Genomic DNA, 21,138 nt, shown 5'->3' with positions numbered 1-21,138 from the left:
TTTTTACAATTTGTCCAGACTACTCCTCTTATACCACAAATGCAAATTCAATGAATTTTTACAGGATTAATTGGTAGCTTAAGTACATGTGCATATTACACGGGTGTCCAGGTTGAATGAGTTATGGCTATCATGAGGTGACACATGTGATCACTGATCGCTCTTGTTTGATGTATGTATCAAATTCGTAGTAATTGATGTTGATAAAAAATGTTACGGAATCAAATAACTATTCATATTACATTGGATGAATATTCGAAAATAACAAATTTCTAAATGTACAAACAATCAAACATATGATTGAACGTTTGTTGGAGAATTGATGCTAAATAAACATTTATTTAGTTAATATGCACCCATTAAATGTACAATTCGGTTCACATTTAACATTTATATAGTGAAGTAACAACGTTATTTAAAGGCACAGGATGTGCATCTCAAAAGCTTTTTTTATATTTGATGTCCTGATGTAGTTTAAAAGAAGTTACTCACTGACCAATAACTTGAACCATTTTATTTGCCGCTGGTATCTATTCGCAATTAGTACATTTAGAGTTATTTGGTATTAAGAATGAAAAATAAAATACTATTTTCTTTAAGTTTTAATAATTCTTAGTCAAATAATTCCACATTAATCTCAATCACTACTTTTAAGGTTATAAGAACCTTACATTCTCATAAACTATAATTCCAAAAATATAAACTCATGCTAATGGATGTCCTTTGACTAGATATTCAATCATTTTGTAAGTATAGGGCTGTTAATTTTAGTGAATTTTCTTTAATTATTGTTAATTAAAATGTTCTCATTTAAATACTGAATTTAGGTTAAAAACATTTACTACATAAGAAAAAAAAACAGGTTCAAACAGAATAAAGCGGATGTGTGAGGTTTAATCTGTAAACACTTTTTTTTTATTTTATAACCTTCTGGTCTATAAAAAAAACTGAAGAACCCATTTATCAGACCAACGGCAATTAGTCCAAAACACTGCCCAACCTGTCGTTAACAACTGTTAGTTCTCGTTATTTGCCAGGCGTTTTCGTGAATAACTGAAACACGATTGAACAATCGTCTTTGATGTTTTTTGAAACTCTTAAATGGTGAAGTTGTCCAGAGTTTTACCGACAGTTAGATTGATGAGCCTTGAAGTTCATAAAAATGGTCCACCGACATGTATTGCTTTATACGCAACAGATAGATTGCCAATAAGAAACTAAACATTTCGTAAAGTGGTTTTCTTTTAAGAAATCATTACATGTTTCTTTTCTCTTAACTCGTTTTATATAGATTACAATATTGAATTACTAACTTGCATTCGATTGTATCTAACATTGTCTCTAAAATCTATAACTGTTGGTGGATGGGCAGTTTTTCTTTTCACTGCAAGGGGAACATCGAATTCGTTACACAATTGAAAAAAAAATGTTATCCATGTAATTGATAACCTTATTTGATCCTGACTTCTCTCCTGCACACTATTCTTAGGACAAAAAATAGATGAAGCGCAAGAAATTAAAACCGCAAGAGGAAGACACTTATCGAAATACATGTATTATTTGCGTCTTTGCTTTAAACCTTACAGCTTATAATCTTAGGGATATATCGGCAGCAGTCTGAACGCTGATAGATTTATCAGAGCATTCCATCCAAGAGTTTGTTCCATTGTAACGGTCTCGTCAAAATGCATGTATTGAACGGAACTGAACTCTTGTTGTATATAATCATTAAATTCAGGAATGCTTAATATGTAGATAAGGTTAAATAAAGCCAAGTTCTCTATTTATAATAAATACGGTAGTAATTTCCCCTAAAGGCCAAACCAAATCTATTGTGGTGTTTTGTATTCATGTTTGTCTTTTGTCCTTTTGTTATGGGTGATTGAACTGGTTTTGCAAGTTGAGTGATGGATGATTGATTTTGGTATGCAAGTTATTTTCAGATGATTTGGTTCTGGAATCTAATATTTCTTAGTAACTGACAATTCCTTGTCTCGCTTTCGAAGTGAAAATAACTATAAAATTAGTTAACTTTCAGTTATTTCTTTATAGAAATACTTGCTTTTTATTTCTAGTATAACATTAGATTTCTTCTATTACAAGCTTGGTTTTATTCTATATTATAAGAATAGATATCTATATAAATATCACCAAGTGTTTATTGTTGAAAACATCACTGCTACACTTAAAATGGTGTGTAATCCTAAAGTCATTGTTTTATTCATTTTTAACTAAACCGACTGGAGATATTGAATATCTTTGAAATGAAAAAACTCCTATAAAACCTGCTTTAACTTCCTTGTTTAATTTACATGAAGTTATCGCGGGCCTTTTATTGGCTGAGCTAAGATATTTTTATATAAAAAGGTAATTTCGATCCATTTGTAGATAATTTGTCTTACAGATTACAAACCTAACTTAATCTGTATCGTCTGCAGCTACCTTCATGTACACTATAATAGGGTTCGAATGACTTGAAGCGGAACTGGTGATATTTAAAAATATTCGGTACCTTCGAATCTGGCTCCGAGAAACATCTCCCAGCCTTTCCACATTAATTCACCATAAGTAATTGGAATGTTACTGTGTGCTGTCTTCTGCACGTGTTGGAGAGTTTCACAATTATGGTCGTAAATCCGGCGTCGATCAAGCACCTGCAATTATAAAGTTACAATGCAATACAAATATTTGGGTAAGGTAATGATCATATTTCGAGAATTTTACCTTTGGCTGAACTGGTGATTTGCATTTTCAGACTGAGATTTACCAAACATGCTTAGTATCAAGTTCTCGTACGTGTACTTCAGCGTAATTAATATCTTTTCGTAAAAAAACGAAATAGCTTGTTAAACGAAATGTTCAACACAACAAATAAAATTCAAAACTACCTTGTATGTCCTGGTAACCACATCATGTATCTAATATTTCTTTGCGATCCAATCACCGTACGACATAATAGAAAAGCTAGTACGTATCTATTCTTATTATGATGAATCCCGTTATCACTGCGTGTGTGTAATTGAATTTCCTACCTGCACTTTTCCCGGCTAAATGAAGAATGTGGGTCCCCTTTTCTTATGCATGATGTGGCAACTTAACATACTGAGTTAAGTCAAACGTATAATGTACGTCATTTGTAAAAATGAATCACCGGCGGTCTTGTTTTTCCCGGTTAACAAACATTGCTTTTTTCACTTTTCCAATTGTTCCACGTATAGTTCACGTTCCTTTCTGGCTTGCGGCACATGTAGATGATATTTTAAGGCTGCTTTTATCTTGTCGTTTTCACTTTTAAAAGCTTATTGTCCTGTTTACAGTCCTAACTAGCTTTACACACACCCTCTTTTGGAGAGGTTATTTTTAAACTAGACACACAGTGTTTCCATATGTATCTTTAAATCGTTATACAAAGCCAACATATTGCTTCCCAACATCCGTACAGCGTATATAGTAGTCACTGTGTACTGAATGATTCGTATCAGACGACGTAAATATATAGTGGCCTCATCATCCCTCTCTCTCTCAGTGCTGCAGCAGGCTTAGGAATTCCCTCCTCGTTCACGTCACTCAGTATGTACTGACCTGCATCTTTGATAACATCTTGAGGAAATTTAATTGGAGTACGTACGCGTCTTCCTATATGACCGTGAACCATGGACAGGCATCTTGTTTTTCACTATGGGAATTTCTCAGTTACCTATCTTTTATATCAAAACCACCAGAAAGGTTTCAAGGCACACTTTTACTCCATCAAAATAATATTCCTTACGGGAGCGTTTGCGCACTTATTAGCATCGTGTGTCAGAGCTTATCTTTTATGATTGCCCATTTTAAGTAAATTATCTAAAGTCAATGTGATAACAAAACAGAAAAAAGTGATAAGAAATAGAATATATGCTTTAATACTTGCAGCATTACTGTAGCAACTATACATTTTATCTATTTTAAGATATGACAATAACAGAGGTTTGACAAAGCAAGCGGAAATGGCAACCGGTGGGCTGACACAGACGGCGGAAAACCGTGTTTACCTATTCCGGTTGCAAATACTCATTATAGACGGAGGTCTCATGGTTTTGAGAAACATACTAGATCAGACTCTGACTGCAAAAGGTTTGACTCTAAACGTATGTTTGAATCAAGAAAAGTTTGCAGTTACACGTTTGAAAAGCCGCGGAATTATAACACAGGTACAATATGACCAATTGTTTCCAGCGGTTGGTCAAGTTCCAACTACGTCGGATATGGACATCACGCTAATCATTTGCCTTCTAAGATGCCTGAAGTGTTTTGGATTGAATAAGAAATTTGACTGGAACGCAACACCTATACCAACCGATGTAACAGTCGAGGCAGATATATGTCGATTAAAAGCTTTCCGAAATCAAGTAAGTAAGCAACAATGAAAAAGTCAACATGCTTATTCAAACTTTTAATAAATATGACAACGTGACAATAATGACATGACTGACAATTTCTTTTGGAATACAAGTAGAATCTTTTTTTCAAGTACTTCTTAATTGAATAGATCTCATTAGGATAAAGTGCATTTCATGAGATCTACTTTATGAGTAAATTGTTGCACTGCATATAGTTTATGTGCCGGTGCAAGTGATAACAGATTAATGAAGTGATGGCAGAAATCTAACATTTACTGAATACAACATATAATACATTTTGTTTGTATATTTATAATTCACAAAACAAGACGATAGCTTTGCTATAGACTACCTGTCCATTGCATCATTATCTGTCCTATCTTGAGAAAATATTACAAATGATAAATGAACGTCTAAACTGAATTAAAAAATCAATGATAGAGGGATATTGATTTTCTGTCAGTATGTAAGCCACTTTCAGAGCGTTTCCCTCACAATCGACAGCCTTAACAATACATGTCTGATTACAAAGGCAACATTTTCTCATCGACCGGGGCTACCATACACCCCTGTAACATTCTAAAAAATAAATAAATAAAAAGCACACGAACGAAAAAAAACATACGGGATTGCTATTTGGAATTTGTGAACCTTAGTGGTAAATAATAATTAATTTTGCACGAAAACCCTTTATATATTACCGATTTGAGATATTGCAAAACATAAAACAATAATTTTTACGGACTTTCCCGAAGTTATCATTTTAACCTGGTCAAAACATTTCATAAGATTGGGAAACACGTCCAAAATTACCTGATATACATGTATCTGTCTTCAAACAGTGGATACATGTCAATAGTAATCAAATTCTTGTCAAATATAAATGTACCCACCAAATTAATAACCTATCTGTAGTAATGGTTAGAGGTCTGCCATCTCTTAAGCAATGTGTCTTCATTGGCGCCGATTATAGTTAACGTATATTTCTCATTCTCTTCAAATGACGAAGACGCTGATCGTCATCGTATTTTTGTACATGTAACCACGACTGCGTCTACCCCGACGACTTAGACTACGATCACGACAATGTTTACGACAACGTTTTCGGCTTCGACGACTAAAAGTGCAGCTTCAATTTCGACAACTTTGACCTTAATAACGGCCTAGTACAACTTAAATGCCTACGCCTACGAAACGATTTTCACAATTACAAACTCTTTGAATACGAATGCGACTACAAATTCAACTAAATAAATTAAGTACAAATACAACCATGATTTTAACAACGTTGCTGACAAAAGTTTGATATTTTCACCGTTATGGAATTATCTCGAGGGTAGTCATTTAAGTAACGGATTATAACGAGGATAGAATAGGCCTATTTAGTCAATTTGTTATATTAATGAACACACAGTGTGAAAAATAACTCGGGAAATTTACCACAAACACAATAATCGTGTTTCTTTTGCTTTTATTGATTTTAAAATCATATATCTGTTTATTCATTCCACAATACAGGACAAGGTTATACTTTTTTCAAAAATGCTTTGAAAAATAAAAGAATGATTACTGTTCACAATTGAATATGACTTTTATAAACAAAGACAACGGCCATGACAACGAATACAAAGACTGTATTTAGGTGACCACATTGGGCTGGTTGCGTTAAGGTGTCTCTCTCTGAACCAAGATGTCATGTCTCCGAGCTTTAATCTAGTCAAGATCATGTTTCTTTACATGACAATCAGCCAGGTAGTGGATTCGAAGAGATTTATATATTATGCAAGAATTTGTTTCGCAATCGAGCTGAAATAAATATGTTTAAATCAAAGATTGAGCCGACTTTGAAGACTGCACAAACAACTACGATCATGACTTCGACCACGATTACGACTTTTACAGTTTTAACGAATAAAAGCGGATATCTACGACGAGGCAAATTCAAAAACGAGTATTTCTTACATTTTTGATACTACTACAGCAACAACTTACAGTATGAATATTAATGTTACGACTTATAAAAATTTCATTGAAGTTTTACCGTAAACCATCTTTTGTACTCTAAGGAGTAATGAATATCATTTATACATTGTATGGCATGCAATGCACAAAATACGCAGACAACTGAATCATTCTTTATATCGTATTTTTTTTATATGCCCGAAATAATTTCGGGCATATTATGTTATTCCCCCTGGCGTCCGTCCGTCCGTCTGTCTGTCCGAGCAAACATTTTGGGTTAAGGGGCTATATAACAGTAAAGAGAACAAAAGCGAACAATAGGTTCATTCGTGATCAAAGGGTTTAGGGGCTACTAGCCCTTAAGAAAACAAAGAAAATAACAAAGAAAATAGCCCCTAAACCCAAAATGTTGGAACGTCCGTCCGTCCGTCTGTCCATCCGTTAGCAATATGGTTTCCGGAGCATAACTTAACTTCCATTTGGCCCACAATATTCAAACTTCATAGGATGATTGTCAATATTAGGTAGAAGACCCCTATTGATTTTGGGTCACAAGGTCAAAGGTCAAGGTCATTATTACCTTAAAACTGAAAACAGTTTCCGGAGCATAACTTAAGTTTCATTTGGCCCACAGTGTTCAAACTTCATAGGATAATTGTTCATATTAAGTAAAAGACTCCTGTTGATTTTGGGGTCACAAGGTCAAAGATCAACGTCATTATTTCTTTAAAACTAAAAACAGTTTCCGGAGGATAACTTAAGGTCTATTTGGCCCACAATTTTCAAACTTCATAGGATAATTGTCCATATTGAGGTCTGCCATCACTTAAGCAATATGTCTTCATTGGCGCCGATTATAGTTAACGTATATTTCTAATTCTCTTCAAATGACGAAGACGCTGATCGTCATCGTATTTTTGTACATGTAACCACGACTGCGTCTACACCGACGACTTAGACTACGATCACGACAATGTTTACGACAACGTGTTCGGCTTCGACGACTAAAAGTGCAGCTTCAACTTCGACAACTTTGACCTTAATAACGGCCTATACAACTTAAATGCCTACGCCTACGAAACGATTTTCACAATTACAAACTCTTTGAATACGAATGCGACTACAACTTCAACTAAATTAAGTACAAATACAACCATGATTTTAACAACGTTGCTGACAAAGTTTGATATTTCACCGTTATGAATTATCTCGAGGGTAGTCATTTAAGTAACGGATAATAACGAGGATAAATAGGCCTATTTAGTCAATTTGTATATTAATGAACACACAGTGTGAAAATAACTCGGAAATTTACCACAAACACAATAATCGTGTTTCTTTTGCTTTTATTGATTTTAAATCATATACTGTTATTCATTCCACACAGGACAAGGTATAACTTTTTTCCAAAATGCTTTGAAAAAATAAGGAAATGATTACTGTTCACAATTATGAATATGACTTTTATAAACAAAGACAACGGCCATGACAACGAATACAAAGACTGTATTTAGGTGACCATTGGGCTGGTGGTTAAGGTGTCTGCCTCTGAACCAAGATATCATGTCTCCGAGCTTTAATCTAGTCAAGATCATGTTCCTTTATATGACAATCAGCCAGGTAGTGGATTCGAAGAGATTTATATATTATGCAAGAATTTGTTTCGCAATCGAGCTGAAATAAATATGTTTAAATCAAAGAATGAGCCGACTTTGAAGACTGCACAAACAACTACGGTCATGACTTCGACCACTATTACGACTTTTACGGTTTAAACGAATAAAAGCGGATATCTACGACGAGGCAAATTCAAAAACGAGTATTTCTTAATTTTTAATACTACTACAACAACAACTTACAGTATGAATATTAATGTTACGACTTATAAAAATTTCATTGAACTTTTTCCGTAAACCATCTTTTTTACTCTAAGGAGTAATGGATATCATTTATACATTGTATGGCATGCAATGCACAAAATACGCAGACAACTGAATCATTCTTTATATCGTATTTCTTTTTTTATATGCCCGAAATAATTTCGGGAATATTATGTTATACCCCCTGGCGTCCGTCCGTCCGTCCGTCTGTCTGTCCGAGCAAACATTTTGGGTTTAGGGGCTATATAACAGTAAAGAGAACAAAAGCGAACAAAAGGTTCATTCGTGATCAAAGGGTTTAGGGGCTACTAGCCCTTAAGAAAACAAAGAAAATAACATAGAAAATAGCCCCTAAACCCAAAATGTTGGAACGTCCGTCCGTCCGTACGTCTGTCTGTCCGTCCGTTAGCAATATGGTTTCCGGAGCATAACTTAACTTCCATTTGGCCCACAAACTTCAAACTTCATTGGATGATTGTCCATATTGGGTAGAAGACCCCTATTGATTTTGGGGTCACAAGGTCAAAGGTCAAGGTCATTATTACCTTAAAACTGAAAACAGTTTCCGGAGCATAATTTAAGTTTCATTTGGCTTCAGTGTTAAAACTTCATAGGATAATTGTCCATATTAAGTAAAAGACTCCTGTTGATTTTAGGGTCACAAGGTCAAAGATCAAGGTCATTATTACTTTAAAACTGAAAACAGTTTCCGGAGGATAACTTAAGGTCTATTTGGCCCACAATATTCAAACTTCATAGGATAATTGTCCATATTGGGTAGAAGACCTCTATTGATTTTGGGGTCACAAGGTCAAAGGTCAAGGTCACTTTAACCTTAAAACTGAAAACAGTTTCCGGAGCATAAGTTAAGTTTCATTTGGCCCACAGTGTTCAAACTTCAGAGGATGATTGTCCATATTAAGTAAAAGACTCCTATTCATTTTGGGGTCACAAGGTCAAAGGTCAAGGTCATTATTACTTTAAAACTGAAAACAGTTTCCGGAGCATAACTTAAGTTCCATTTGGCCCTGAATATTCAAGCTTCGTAGGATGATTGTCCATTTTGGGTAAAAGACCCTATTAATTTTGGGGTCACAAGGTCAAAGGTCAAGGTCACTATTATCTTAAAACTGAAAACAGTTTCCAGAGCATAACTTAAGGTCTATTTGGCCCACAGTGTTCAAACTTCATACGATGATTGTCCATATTGGATAGAAGACCCCTATTGATTTTAGGGTCAAAAGGTCAAAGGTCAAGGTCATTATTACCTTCGAACTGAAAACAGTTTCCGGAGCATAACTTAGTTCCATTTGGCCCACAGTATTCAAACTTCATAGGATGATTGTCCATATTTAGTAGAAGACCTCTATTGATTTTGGGGTCACAAGGTCAAAGGTCATGGTCACTATTACTTTAAAACTGAAAACAGTTTCCAGAACATAACTTTATTTCTTTTTGGCCCATAGTGTTCAAACTTCATAGGAGGATTGCTATTTGAAGGAGGTAATACTTTATTTAATTTATGTAATGTCTAATACAAAAGCTTCATCCTTACTAAAAAAACACTTTCGGGCATGTAATGCTCCGCCTAGCGGTGCTCTTGTTTTCCATGCTACCTAAGGAAATTCTCGAAACCTTAAAAAAGTCTGTTATGGGTATATGAACTTACAGTTACTTGAATTTTATTTCAGATAAGCCATATATCAAAAACAACTAATATACAGTCGAATGACTTTGTAACCTGGTGGAATGACATCGAGCAGGTGAGGAGAGTGGTTTTGGAAAGATGTTAAATTATTCGAAATTATACGCAATTCACATCTGCTACAAATAGTCGCAGATAACGATATAATTAAATCAAATGTAATCAGTTGGCCCTTTATAAGGGCTTATATTTAATAGAGCATTATGGAAGTGGACGATGACACATACTATTTGAATAATGATGAAAAAGATGTGGGTCACTACTTAACATTTAATGTTATCTGACCATGACATTAATTATTTCTTTTTAGGTCATTTCAATTTGTAAATAACACATTGAAGTATACATAACCATTTGTTTATAAATAATTTATTTTATCCATTCATATTTCATTTTTTAAAGAAAAAGCACTAACAATAAATGATTCAATAAACACAGAAACTCACTTGCTCAATTTGATAATGCATACATAAAGAACTCGAAGTTGATATTTTTTATTTAATTCTCTTCACAGATACTTGTTCGACGAAGTTCTTCAGCTCTGAATATTCAGCAAACCATTAACGATTTCAAAATCTGCCCTCTAGACCCAGAGGAACAGAAAAGGGTAGAAGAAGAAATAAAAAAGTGGAAGGACTATGAAGCCGATGTTGATCGATTGAAAGAAGAAATGACATATGTAAAGGAAAGAGTTACTGAAGTGGAGAAAACCCAAGAGGAGATCAAAAGACAACTAGATGAAGGTCTGTTATGTGATGCTTTTTGTTCGAATATCATAAAAAATAATTAAACACTACTACGATTGTTGTAAGAACAAGAAAAACTTGATTATGAACTTGATTATGTCTTTATATTAGTTATTTAGCAATGCGGAATAATTGGGTTTTAATAGCTACTGGTTAAATAAATTACGTATTACATTAACCTCACATAAAATTGATTATTTGTGACGTTTATCACTTAAACATATACAAAATAATCATTCTTCCATACATTATAAAAATATGTTTATGGAAAATTTAGTAAGTGTTTGTCCACCACTATCGCTTACTACTAATTGCTTTAAAACACGCAATATTAAAATATCATGTTTCATCTATCAATTGCAAACCATAAGAGTTAATAATCGTAAATAGGTTTCAATACATTGCATTTATATACTACGCAAAGTTTGCTAAGCACCAAGAGTAGTTTTGTACCTATCTTATACTGTATGTCAAATATTAGATTTATTTCTGTCCTTATCTATGACATAGTGATTTATAAACAGCATTAAGGAATTTGTTACCAATTGTAATGTGTTTTCATGTTGATTTATTTTGATTGCAATGAAATTGTGTTTTAGACGGATATGGTAGAATTTGCGAAAAACTCATTTTTGCCACCATCATTTTTTCATATAACTGATTTTGCTTTAATAGCGAGTGTGTGACCCTGACCAAGTGTTGTTAATGACAGCTTGGCACTGTTGTTGCACACTCTCTATCAGGTTTCTTAGGACGGCTTGTTGGATGGTATTCCACTCGTAGACAAGGGCGGCACCAAGCTTCTGGGTGCTTCTTGGCTGGAACTGATGGGCTGAAATACGGACCTATAAGCTCATTCCATGTATGCTCAATTTGATTCAGATTCGGGGATCGGTCAGGCCAGTACAAACGAGTAATTCCCTGTCTTTTCAAGTATGGTATGATCAATAAGTTCTCGGCCCGATATACTTTTAGCCACTACACTGACATTTACACACGATACGGCGATACCGATCTCTTATTGAAGATTACTGACCGAGTTACAAGCGGTTTCATGGATGTCATGGATGCGGTCAATGAGTTCTTTGAGGACCAAAATAGAGAGTTCTATTTTGAAGGGTTAAACAAGTAGATGCACAGATGGGCAAAGTGCATTTATGTAGAAGGCGATTATATTGAAAAGTAAGTCCATTACTTGGGTTCTCTGAATACCGAAAATACATCGGAAAAGCACTTTTTGATCAATTCTCGTACTCTTTGACGACATTGAATGTATGGGGGCGGGCATTATCATCTATCAAAATGATCCCATTACCATTTGCACCAGAACAACATACATTGGTGTTGAGGATCCACCTCGATACCGCTGGGCAGTCAATATGCATCTGTCGAAGACAATGAGGTCAGTACGTCCATCCCAGCTGATTCATCCCCAGACCATTATTGATCCGCCGCCATAATGGTCATGTTCCGCATTGTTTGCTGTATGGAACCGTTCCCCTGACCTTCGCCATAATCTAACACGCCTATCTGTGTAGTCCAGGCATTCCATCCTGCCCCAACCCACATGGTCCATGGCTCAATCATATCGGAGCCGGCAGTGGTCTCTAGACAGTGGGACCCGTATACATGGTCTCGATCGCAGACGACTTTCATGCAAACGTGTACTTATGGTTTGTGTTGACATGCGCACCTCTGAGCATTTTGAAGGTCAGAACAAAGTTGGGTTACAGCTGCAAGGCGTTTTCGTCGTGCCTGGATGACCAGAAAACGATCAGCCTCAGCAGTCACCCTTGTTCTGCCACCACCATGTCATCTACCATGGTGTTGGAACCTCGCCTATGCTCGGGTCCACACCAAATACCTCAACAACCCCACGATGTCGAGTCGCTGCTCCACCATACCAACTACCCGCCTAAATGCTTTCTTACATTTGCATTCGCCATTATTCAATAATCTTAAATGTTCAATATTGAAATGGAAAATGAAGAATGAACACCGTAAACGTGTCGGTACGTGTATGCTGTGTCTAAACAGTTTTTCTTGCATATCAGACTGGCGTTTCCGTTAGTTTTACCCATGCCGGAAATTTCATCTGGCATGGGGGGTTCCAGATGAGTCGCGTGCTGTACAATGGCACGATAAAGATGACGTCAATTTACCGTTATGAATGATTTTGTAATTCAAACGCTGTTGAAAGAAAGTAGTTACGGTTGTAATGATATAAATTTTTATTGAAAATAAAGATAAAGAATTTAAAATATAATGGAATATGGTAGAATATGCAAGAAAAAATATCTGACATAAATTTGCGGTTCGGATCGGAATATCCGTTCCTCGGTCACCCGCCCATGGGCGGTAACTCGGCAAGCCTCGTTACCGCCCAATGGGCGGATCACCTCGGGACGGATATTCCGATCCGAACCGCAAAATATGACAGATATTATTAATCAAAATACAGGTTCAACTTGTTTGCACTACTTGCACGTGGAAATGGCCTGTCATTCAAGGCTATGTGTACAAAGGGTACACTCTCGATACATTACTGCACAATATACAATGTAAATATCATAACATTATATGGTGTAGAATGCACAATACTATGCGGAAAACTTGGTGCTTAGCAAACTTTGAGTAGTATATAAAGAATGCTTTACTTTGTTATGTTTTATAAAGCTTTTTATTATTACTTATATATAAGTTATTATCAGACGACTAGAAGAGAGATAATATCATTAACAATAATCAGGACCTACACTGTTTACATGTGTACCTATTTGATTTCAGAGAAAGAAAGAAAAGGAGGCGTCTATTCTGTACAGGGACAGGAAGAAAACTATCAAAAAAACAAGAAAGGTAAGTAAATATTGTTGCATTTCTTTAGCAAGAATGTTTTGTAAATATTGACAAATTTCTTTATCAAGGAAGTGTAAGTAAAAATGATGTCTGCAAATAAGGTAAGTAAATTTTGCTGCATTTCAAAAAAAAACAAGAACGGTATGAAAATATTGCTACACTTCTTTATCAAACAATAAGTGTAAGTAAATATTAATGCACCTCTTTATCAAGCAATAATTTTCAGTAACTATTTATGGGTTTTATCAAGCAAGAAGAATGAGCAAAATTATTGATTAACTTCTATATCAAGCAAGAAGGGTGAGTAAGTATTGTTGCAGTTCTATACGAAACAAGAAGGGTAAGCACATATTGATGTTCTTCTATGTTAAGCAAGTATTTTAAATAAATATTGATATATATATTAATATCAAGCCAAAAGGGTTATTAAAAACATGCTTTGAAAATTTTCATATGAAATTTACCTTCTATATCACAGATTATCCTGAACAAATTTCGTTTTACAAAGAACAAAACATTTAAGGGATTGTTGCTTTTGTTCTTCGTTTTCTCAGAAACCGTAAAATATTTATCATATAGATGTAATGTTTCAATTCCTTTCATCTGCAATCATTTTATAGTCGTGCAATATTATGAGTTATTATACATTGTTGAGTACATAAATAATTTCTATTGAATGAGTACACAGCTGTAATAAATATATTGGACGAGGGATAACCGAGTCTGATAGAGATTTTGCAGCTGTGTATTCTGTTTTGTAGGTCATGGGACATCAAGTAATGCAAACAATAAAAGTGCATTTGTAATATTTTTAGGTGTGAAATAAATCAATATATTTCGATTTGGAATATAAGTATTTCGCAAAAATATAACATCAAAATGGATGCATTTCGGGTAAAATCTGTAATCTAAAACTTGTCCATATTATGTCTTTTGTTTATTGATTTATAAATGAATTGTAAATTGACTACATTTACTTAAAAAATTATTCAATTCAAAATTGATATTATGCGATAGATATATCTAAATATTAAATTGGCTATTTTAAGAGTTTAACATTTTAGCCTACAGAAAGAAAACACGAATTCGTATATAAAATTATCCATGCGGACGGAACTTGCGAAACTAATCATTTTGCTTTCGTTGTTGTCTTTTTCAAAACAAGTGCGTTTTTATTAGTTGTCTTTTACGAAAATGATTTATTATGCGAAGAAAAAGCAGTACAGAAAACCCCAAAACCGTCGGAATAATTTATGCCAACGTTTTGGTGAGTTGGGCATTTATGAGTTTCAATAAGTTATTTCTTCTTTTTATATCAATCTTAAACATTGGCAGAATGTCGAAATCATCATCTTAAAGTTAGTTGAAATTTTCCCAAGAAAAATTCTTAATGAAAACACGAATGGTCATCGACTGTTAAATTTCGGATTAGGATGATATGTGGTACTTCAAGTTTCATCTATTTGGCCATTTTCTACTTGGGTGGTTCCAGTATTCCTACTTGAATACTGTATAATCATCCTTAGGATATGTAGCCTGCTTTTTAAATTTGTCTTTTGACGTTTTATTATCTGTGTCACATTGGATGTTCCATGATAACCGCCGTATGAACATATCTGCGGATGTTTCTAAATTCAAAATTTCACCATTTTCGTGTTAAATGTTGAATTCTGCTTAAGCCGGTGCTAGGGGGCGTGGACGGTAACTTGCACTTTCCAGTACCGTCCATGAACAGGCTCAATCAAACCGAGCCTGCAACATTTTCAAATTTGTTGTGTTGGACTTACTTTAGGGATTCTGTTTTTCTCTATTTTATTGTCACATCCGTGTTATTGGTGCTGTGTGGCGGCTGTAAAAAGTCTCCCCGTACATTTAATCAATGATGTTATATTTTCGATCCTTGAAGATCGTTCGGCACGACATTATTGTTGTGTATGCATGATATGTGGTACTTTAAGTTTCTTCTATTTGGTCATTTTCTACTTGGGTGGTTCCAGTATTCCAACATGAATACTGTATAATCACCCTTAGGATATGTTGCCTGCTTTTTAAATTTGTCTTTTGACGTCTAATCTGTGATATGCAGGCTTCATAACCTCAGATCCCCTTTCAAAATTCCATATTATTGAGTTCCGCCCATTGTTTTCTCGTTATGGGCAAACAAATTCTTTTACTTGGGGACCATACGCCGCTTTTCATGGAATGGCACTACTGTGTCACATTGAAGGTTCCATGATAACCGCCGTATAAACATATTGTTTATGAATGGATGTTTCTACATTCAAAATTTCACCATTTTCGTGTTAAATGTTGATTTCTGCTAAAACCTGAGCTAGGGTGCGTGGAAGGTAACTTGCACTTTCCAGTACCGTCCATGAACAGGCTCAATCAAACCGAGCCTGCAACATTTTCAATTTTGTTGTGTTGGACTTTCTTTTGGGATTCTGTTTTTCTCTATTTTATTGTCACATCCGTGTTATTTGTGCCGTGTGGCGGCTGTTAAAAGTCTCCCCGTACATTTGATCAATGATGTTTTATTTTCGATACTTGAAGATCGTTCAGCATGACATTATTGTTGTGTATGCATGATATGTGGTACTTTAAGTTTCTTCTATTTGGCCATTTTCTACTTGGATGGTTCTAGTATTCCAACTTGAATACTGTATAATCACCCTTAGGATATGTTGCCTGCTTTTTTAATTTGTCTTTTGACGTCTTATATGTGATATGCAGGCTTCATAACCTCAGATCCCCTTTCAAAATTCCATTTTATTTAGTTCCGCCAATTGTTTTCTCGTTATGGGCAAAAGCATTCTTTTACTTGGGGACCATACGCCGCTTTTCATGGAATGGCACTACTGTGTCACATTGAAGGTTCCATGATAACCGCCGTATGAACATACTTGCGGATGTTTCTAAATTCAAAATTTCACCATTTTGTGTTAAATGTTGAATTCTGCTTAAGCCGTTGCTAGGGGGCGTGGACGGTAACTTGCACATTCCAGTACCGTCCATGAACAGGCTCAATCAAACCGAGCCTGCAACATTTTTAATTTTGTTGTGTTGGACTATCTTTAGGGATTCTGTTTTTCTCTATTTTATTGCCACATCCGTGTTATTTGTGCCGTGTGGCGGCTGTAAAAAGTCTCCTTATACATTAATTCAATGATGTTATATTTTCGATCCTTGAAGATCATTCAGCACGACATTATTGTTGTGTATGCATGATATTTGGTACTTTAAGTTTCTTCTATTAGGCCATTTTCTACTTGGGTGGTTTCAGTATTCCAACTTGAATACTGTATAATCACCCTTAGGATATGTTGCCTGCTTTTTAAATTTGTCTTTTGACGTCTAATCTGTGATATGAAGGCTTCATAATCTCAGATCCCCTTTCAAAATTCCATTTTATTTAGTTCCTCCCATTGTTTTCTCGTTATGGGCAAAAGCATTCTTTTACTTGGGGACCATACGCCATTTTTCAGGGAATGGCACTACTTTGTCACATTGAACATATTTGCGGATGTTTCTAAATTCAAAATTTCACCATTTTCGTGTTAAATGTTGAATTCTGCTGAAGCCGGTGCTAGGGGGCGTGGACGATAACTTAAAGTACCGTCCATGAACAGGCTCAATCAAACCGAGCCTGTTCATTTTCAATTTTGTTGTGTTGGACTTTCTTTTGGGATTCTGTTTTTCTCTATTTTAGGACTCATTAAAGCACAATGTGCGCGCCCAGCCGCAGTATTGATTGTCAAAATCCTTATCAAGTGTTATTCGTTATGTGTGGGCGCCCATTCCACAAAAGTTTATTCGCAGAAACGCCATACTTCTCTGCTTAATTTGTTTTCGTTAACTGAAAAAGTTTGGCTCATTGTGTAATAAATTGTATTAAACGCGTATTTTTTCTCCCACAGTAATTTAAAGTAGGGGCCCAATTCAAACAAGGATGACATTGTCACAAAATACGCCCTTTCAATTAAATATTTAGATTGGAATGTGAGCGATAAAAAGTGTGTTAAGCAAGTTTGTCCCTATACATATGTTCTTCTGAAATTTGACCTGTATGTATGACCTTGACCTTGGTTGCAGGAACCTTAATTCATGTGCGACAATAAGCCTCCCAATGATGAAAACATGTGCACCGTTATATTAAAAAATATTTCCATGGTTAACTGTCTTATTTTGTGAGTAAGTCCAGGCATGTTAAAACATGTTATAAGTTTGGGACTTAAGTTATCATATTTGAAAAGTATATTGGAGTAAAAGTATAATACTATTAATTATAAGTGGTTATTGTTTGTTTTGTCCCATCATAAAAATTATTATACATATATATATATATATAAATTATTCTCTAAGTTCAAGGTGCTTGATGCTTTGAAACAAGAAGGAAACCAATAAATGAACTTACGGTTCAAAAAAGATTTATAAACTAGCATTTATGTATTTTCTACATGTTCGTGAAGTTGGCAGCCTAGCATCCTAACAGCCTGAAGTTGGCAGCCTAGCAGCCTAAAGAAAACTAAGAATAGTACAAACATGAAATCGTTGGAAATACATTAAAATCATTCCACGCCTTTTTCAATATCTTGATCTTTATTTTTATAAGATGTTGAACTTTATCTTAACATTTTTTTTTTATTCTGACGCTTCGAAATTTGTGAATTTAGCAGCCTAGCAGGATAGTTCAAACATTAAACCGTCGGAAATGAATCGGTAGCAAATACTAAGACCATTCCACGTCTTATTTCAGTATCGCGTACTTTATTTATTTTTAATAATTAACTTTTTTTTATTTTGACACTTCGAAATTTGTGAAATTAGCAGCCTAACAGCCTAGCAGCCTAAAGAAAACTAAGGATAATACAAACATGAAAACTATCGGATATGAATCGGAAGCACATACTTAGACCATTCCACGTCTTATTTCAGTATCGCAATCATTATTTTTTTTAAATATTGAACTTTGTTTTTTTGTTGTTTTTTTTTTGTTTGCTTTTTTTTGACACTTCGAAATTTGTGAAGTTAGCAGCCTAACAACCTAACAGCCTGTCAGCCTGGCAGCCTAACAGCCTAAAGAAAACTAAGGATAATACAAACAGTTGAACAGTTTATTGAAAATGCTGGGCCTCTTAGAGGCGTCAGTCACATATACAATAATATATACATATAATATGACATATCATAAAGAGATATCCACGAAATATACTGATGTACTACATGGCAAATATAAATCAAAAATGAAAGTGTTACATTATGAAAATAAGCTTAGTTATCAGTTACTTAAATGCTGAAATAATTTTTTTACAGAATACTGCAAGTTTTAACAATATACTCCTTTCTGTGCTATTCATTAACATAGAAAACTTGATTGAATTAACATTAGTACTATACTCTCTAGTTATATATTTTTTTCTATCAGTATTAAAGAATTGACAATTAAATAAGTAATGATATTCATCACCAAGTGAGCTATTATTGCATAAATTACACACTCTTAATTCTCTTGGTATATTACAAAATCTACCAGACTCAATAGGCAATTTATGGTTCATACATCTAAAGCGCAATAGTACCAAAGCTAAATGAGATGGTAAAATATCTTAAAACTTTTCAAATTTGAATTCACTTTTGTACATTCTATAATTCAGACATTTACTTGATTCTGACATTTCACTATGCCGATTTTGAACGAACTGATCTTTCAGTCTATTTTTAACAATTTTATTAAACAATGGAAGAGAAGTGGCAACATTATTAATCCAAAAATTTGATAAACCCAGTGAATCTAGTAATTTACAAACATTATTCATCCATGGGAGTTTCAACACATTTCTACAATACAAAGAGTGTGACATATCATACAATATATGGCTTATTGATTCTTGTTTACTACTTAAAATCTTATTCCAAAAGCACAAAACTCTACTTTTTATATGAATAGATAAAGGTTATATCCCTAAATCTCCATAAAGCATACAATTTGGAGTACTTTGTTCAAATTTGATATGAGTTTATAAAATTTTAATTGAAATCTGTCTATGATATTCACATTTTCAATTCCCCACACTTCGCTACCATATAACAATATAGGTGCTACCATGCTATCAAATAAATGAATTAGCATACTGATAGGTAAATCCAATTTCCTAGCCTTAACTATAATTGAAAACATAGCCTTATTTGCCTGTTCTTATAAATGATTCTTTGTTATAGCAAATTTACCATTATATGAGAACTTAACACCCAGATATGAAAAATCATCAACAATTTCTAGCAAATTGCCTTCAAAACTAAAGGCTGGAATATTACATAAACCTCTTTTACTTTTACAAAAAAACAACAATTTTAGTTTTACTAGGATTAACTTGTAAATGCCATAATTGACAATAACTTGACATTGCATCTAGTGCTTTTTGCAGTTCTTCAGCAGATTCAGCAAATATAACTGTGTCATCAGCATATAAAAGAATATACAATTTGAAATACATTTCAACATCAGAATCACTGAGGGTATCATTTACAATGTTTGATAGTAGATCCAGACCATTAAAATGTTGTGACAGGAAATAGTTTAAATCATTTAAAAATAAAGAAAACAATATAGGAGATAAAATTTCACCCTGAAGAACGCCTGTATGACTTTTAAAAAATTCTGACATATGACTAAAAGAATTAATTTTGATACAAGATTTAGCTTGTAAATACATGTCATAAATGATCTTTATACATTTACCATCAACATTATTGCTAATTAATTTCTGCCAAAGTGCAGTTCTATTTATGCTATCAAAAGCCTTTCTATAATCAATAAAAGAACAATATAACTTTTTACCTTTAGACAGATATAAATCAATCAAAGTTTTCAGAGAAAATATATGATCAGTGGTGCTATACTTTTTCCTAAATCCAGCTTGTTCTTCACAGAGAATGTTATTACTTTCTAAAAAATTATTGAGTCAAGAGTTAAGAACATTTGTGAAAAGTTTCCCAAAACAACTAAGTATAGTAATTCCCCTATAATTATCTGGATCGTCTATGTTACCCTTGTTTTTGTATATTGGTAAAATAATCCCTTTACTCCAGCCTTCAGGAAAAATTCCAGAATCTAAAATAATATTGATCAAATAGCAAAACACATTAAACATGCTGTCGGGTACATGAAAACCATCGGATATGAATCGGAAGCACATACTTAGACCATTCCACGTCTTATTTTAGTATCGGGATCTTTATTTTTTTAAATATTGAACTTTGTTTTTTTGACACTTTGAAATTTGTGAAGCCTAGCAGCGCGGCCACGGCATACTATCTCGTACGCACAAGATAAATAAAACACACATGTGTCACCTTTGTGCCACCGTATATATCTACTTACTTGTAGAACTGATATAATGTCCAATTGCAACAATTATAATAGAAAATAGCAAAATGCATAATTATGAATAGTAACCTAATCTGTGTCGCAATTACAACGCTTAAGAATAATAATATATGTCATATGTTGCAGTTCTGACCGGAATATCCGTTCCGAGGTGACCCGCCCATTGGGCGGTAACGAGGCTTGCCGAGTTACTGCCCATGGGCGGGTTACCGAGGGACGGATA

The 21,138-nt window shown here is 34.3% G+C and overlaps 1 protein-coding gene across 1 annotated transcript; it reads left to right on the top strand.

Moving 5' to 3' along the window:
* The first annotated feature begins 3,952 nt into the window (after nt 1–3,952).
* Nucleotides 3,953–10,716, top strand: LOC132721466 (E3 ubiquitin-protein ligase DZIP3-like). Its single transcript, XM_060705772.1, has 3 exons — nt 3,953–4,388; nt 9,913–9,984; nt 10,441–10,716. Exons 1-3 carry the CDS (start codon nt 3,987–3,989, stop codon nt 10,714–10,716), a joined length of 750 nt encoding a protein of 249 aa, XP_060561755.1. The 5' UTR covers nt 3,953–3,986.
* The last annotated feature ends 10,422 nt before the right edge of the window (nt 10,717–21,138 follow it).

The sequence above is a fragment of the Ruditapes philippinarum genome, unplaced genomic scaffold (genome assembly GCF_026571515.1).
Source record: "Ruditapes philippinarum isolate M1 unplaced genomic scaffold, ASM2657151v2 ctg227_1_1_1_1, whole genome shotgun sequence".
NCBI classification, from domain to species: domain Eukaryota; kingdom Metazoa; phylum Mollusca; class Bivalvia; order Venerida; family Veneridae; genus Ruditapes; species Ruditapes philippinarum.
Note: the sequence above shows the minus strand (reverse complement) of the source record. Positions and strands in the feature narration are given on the sequence as shown.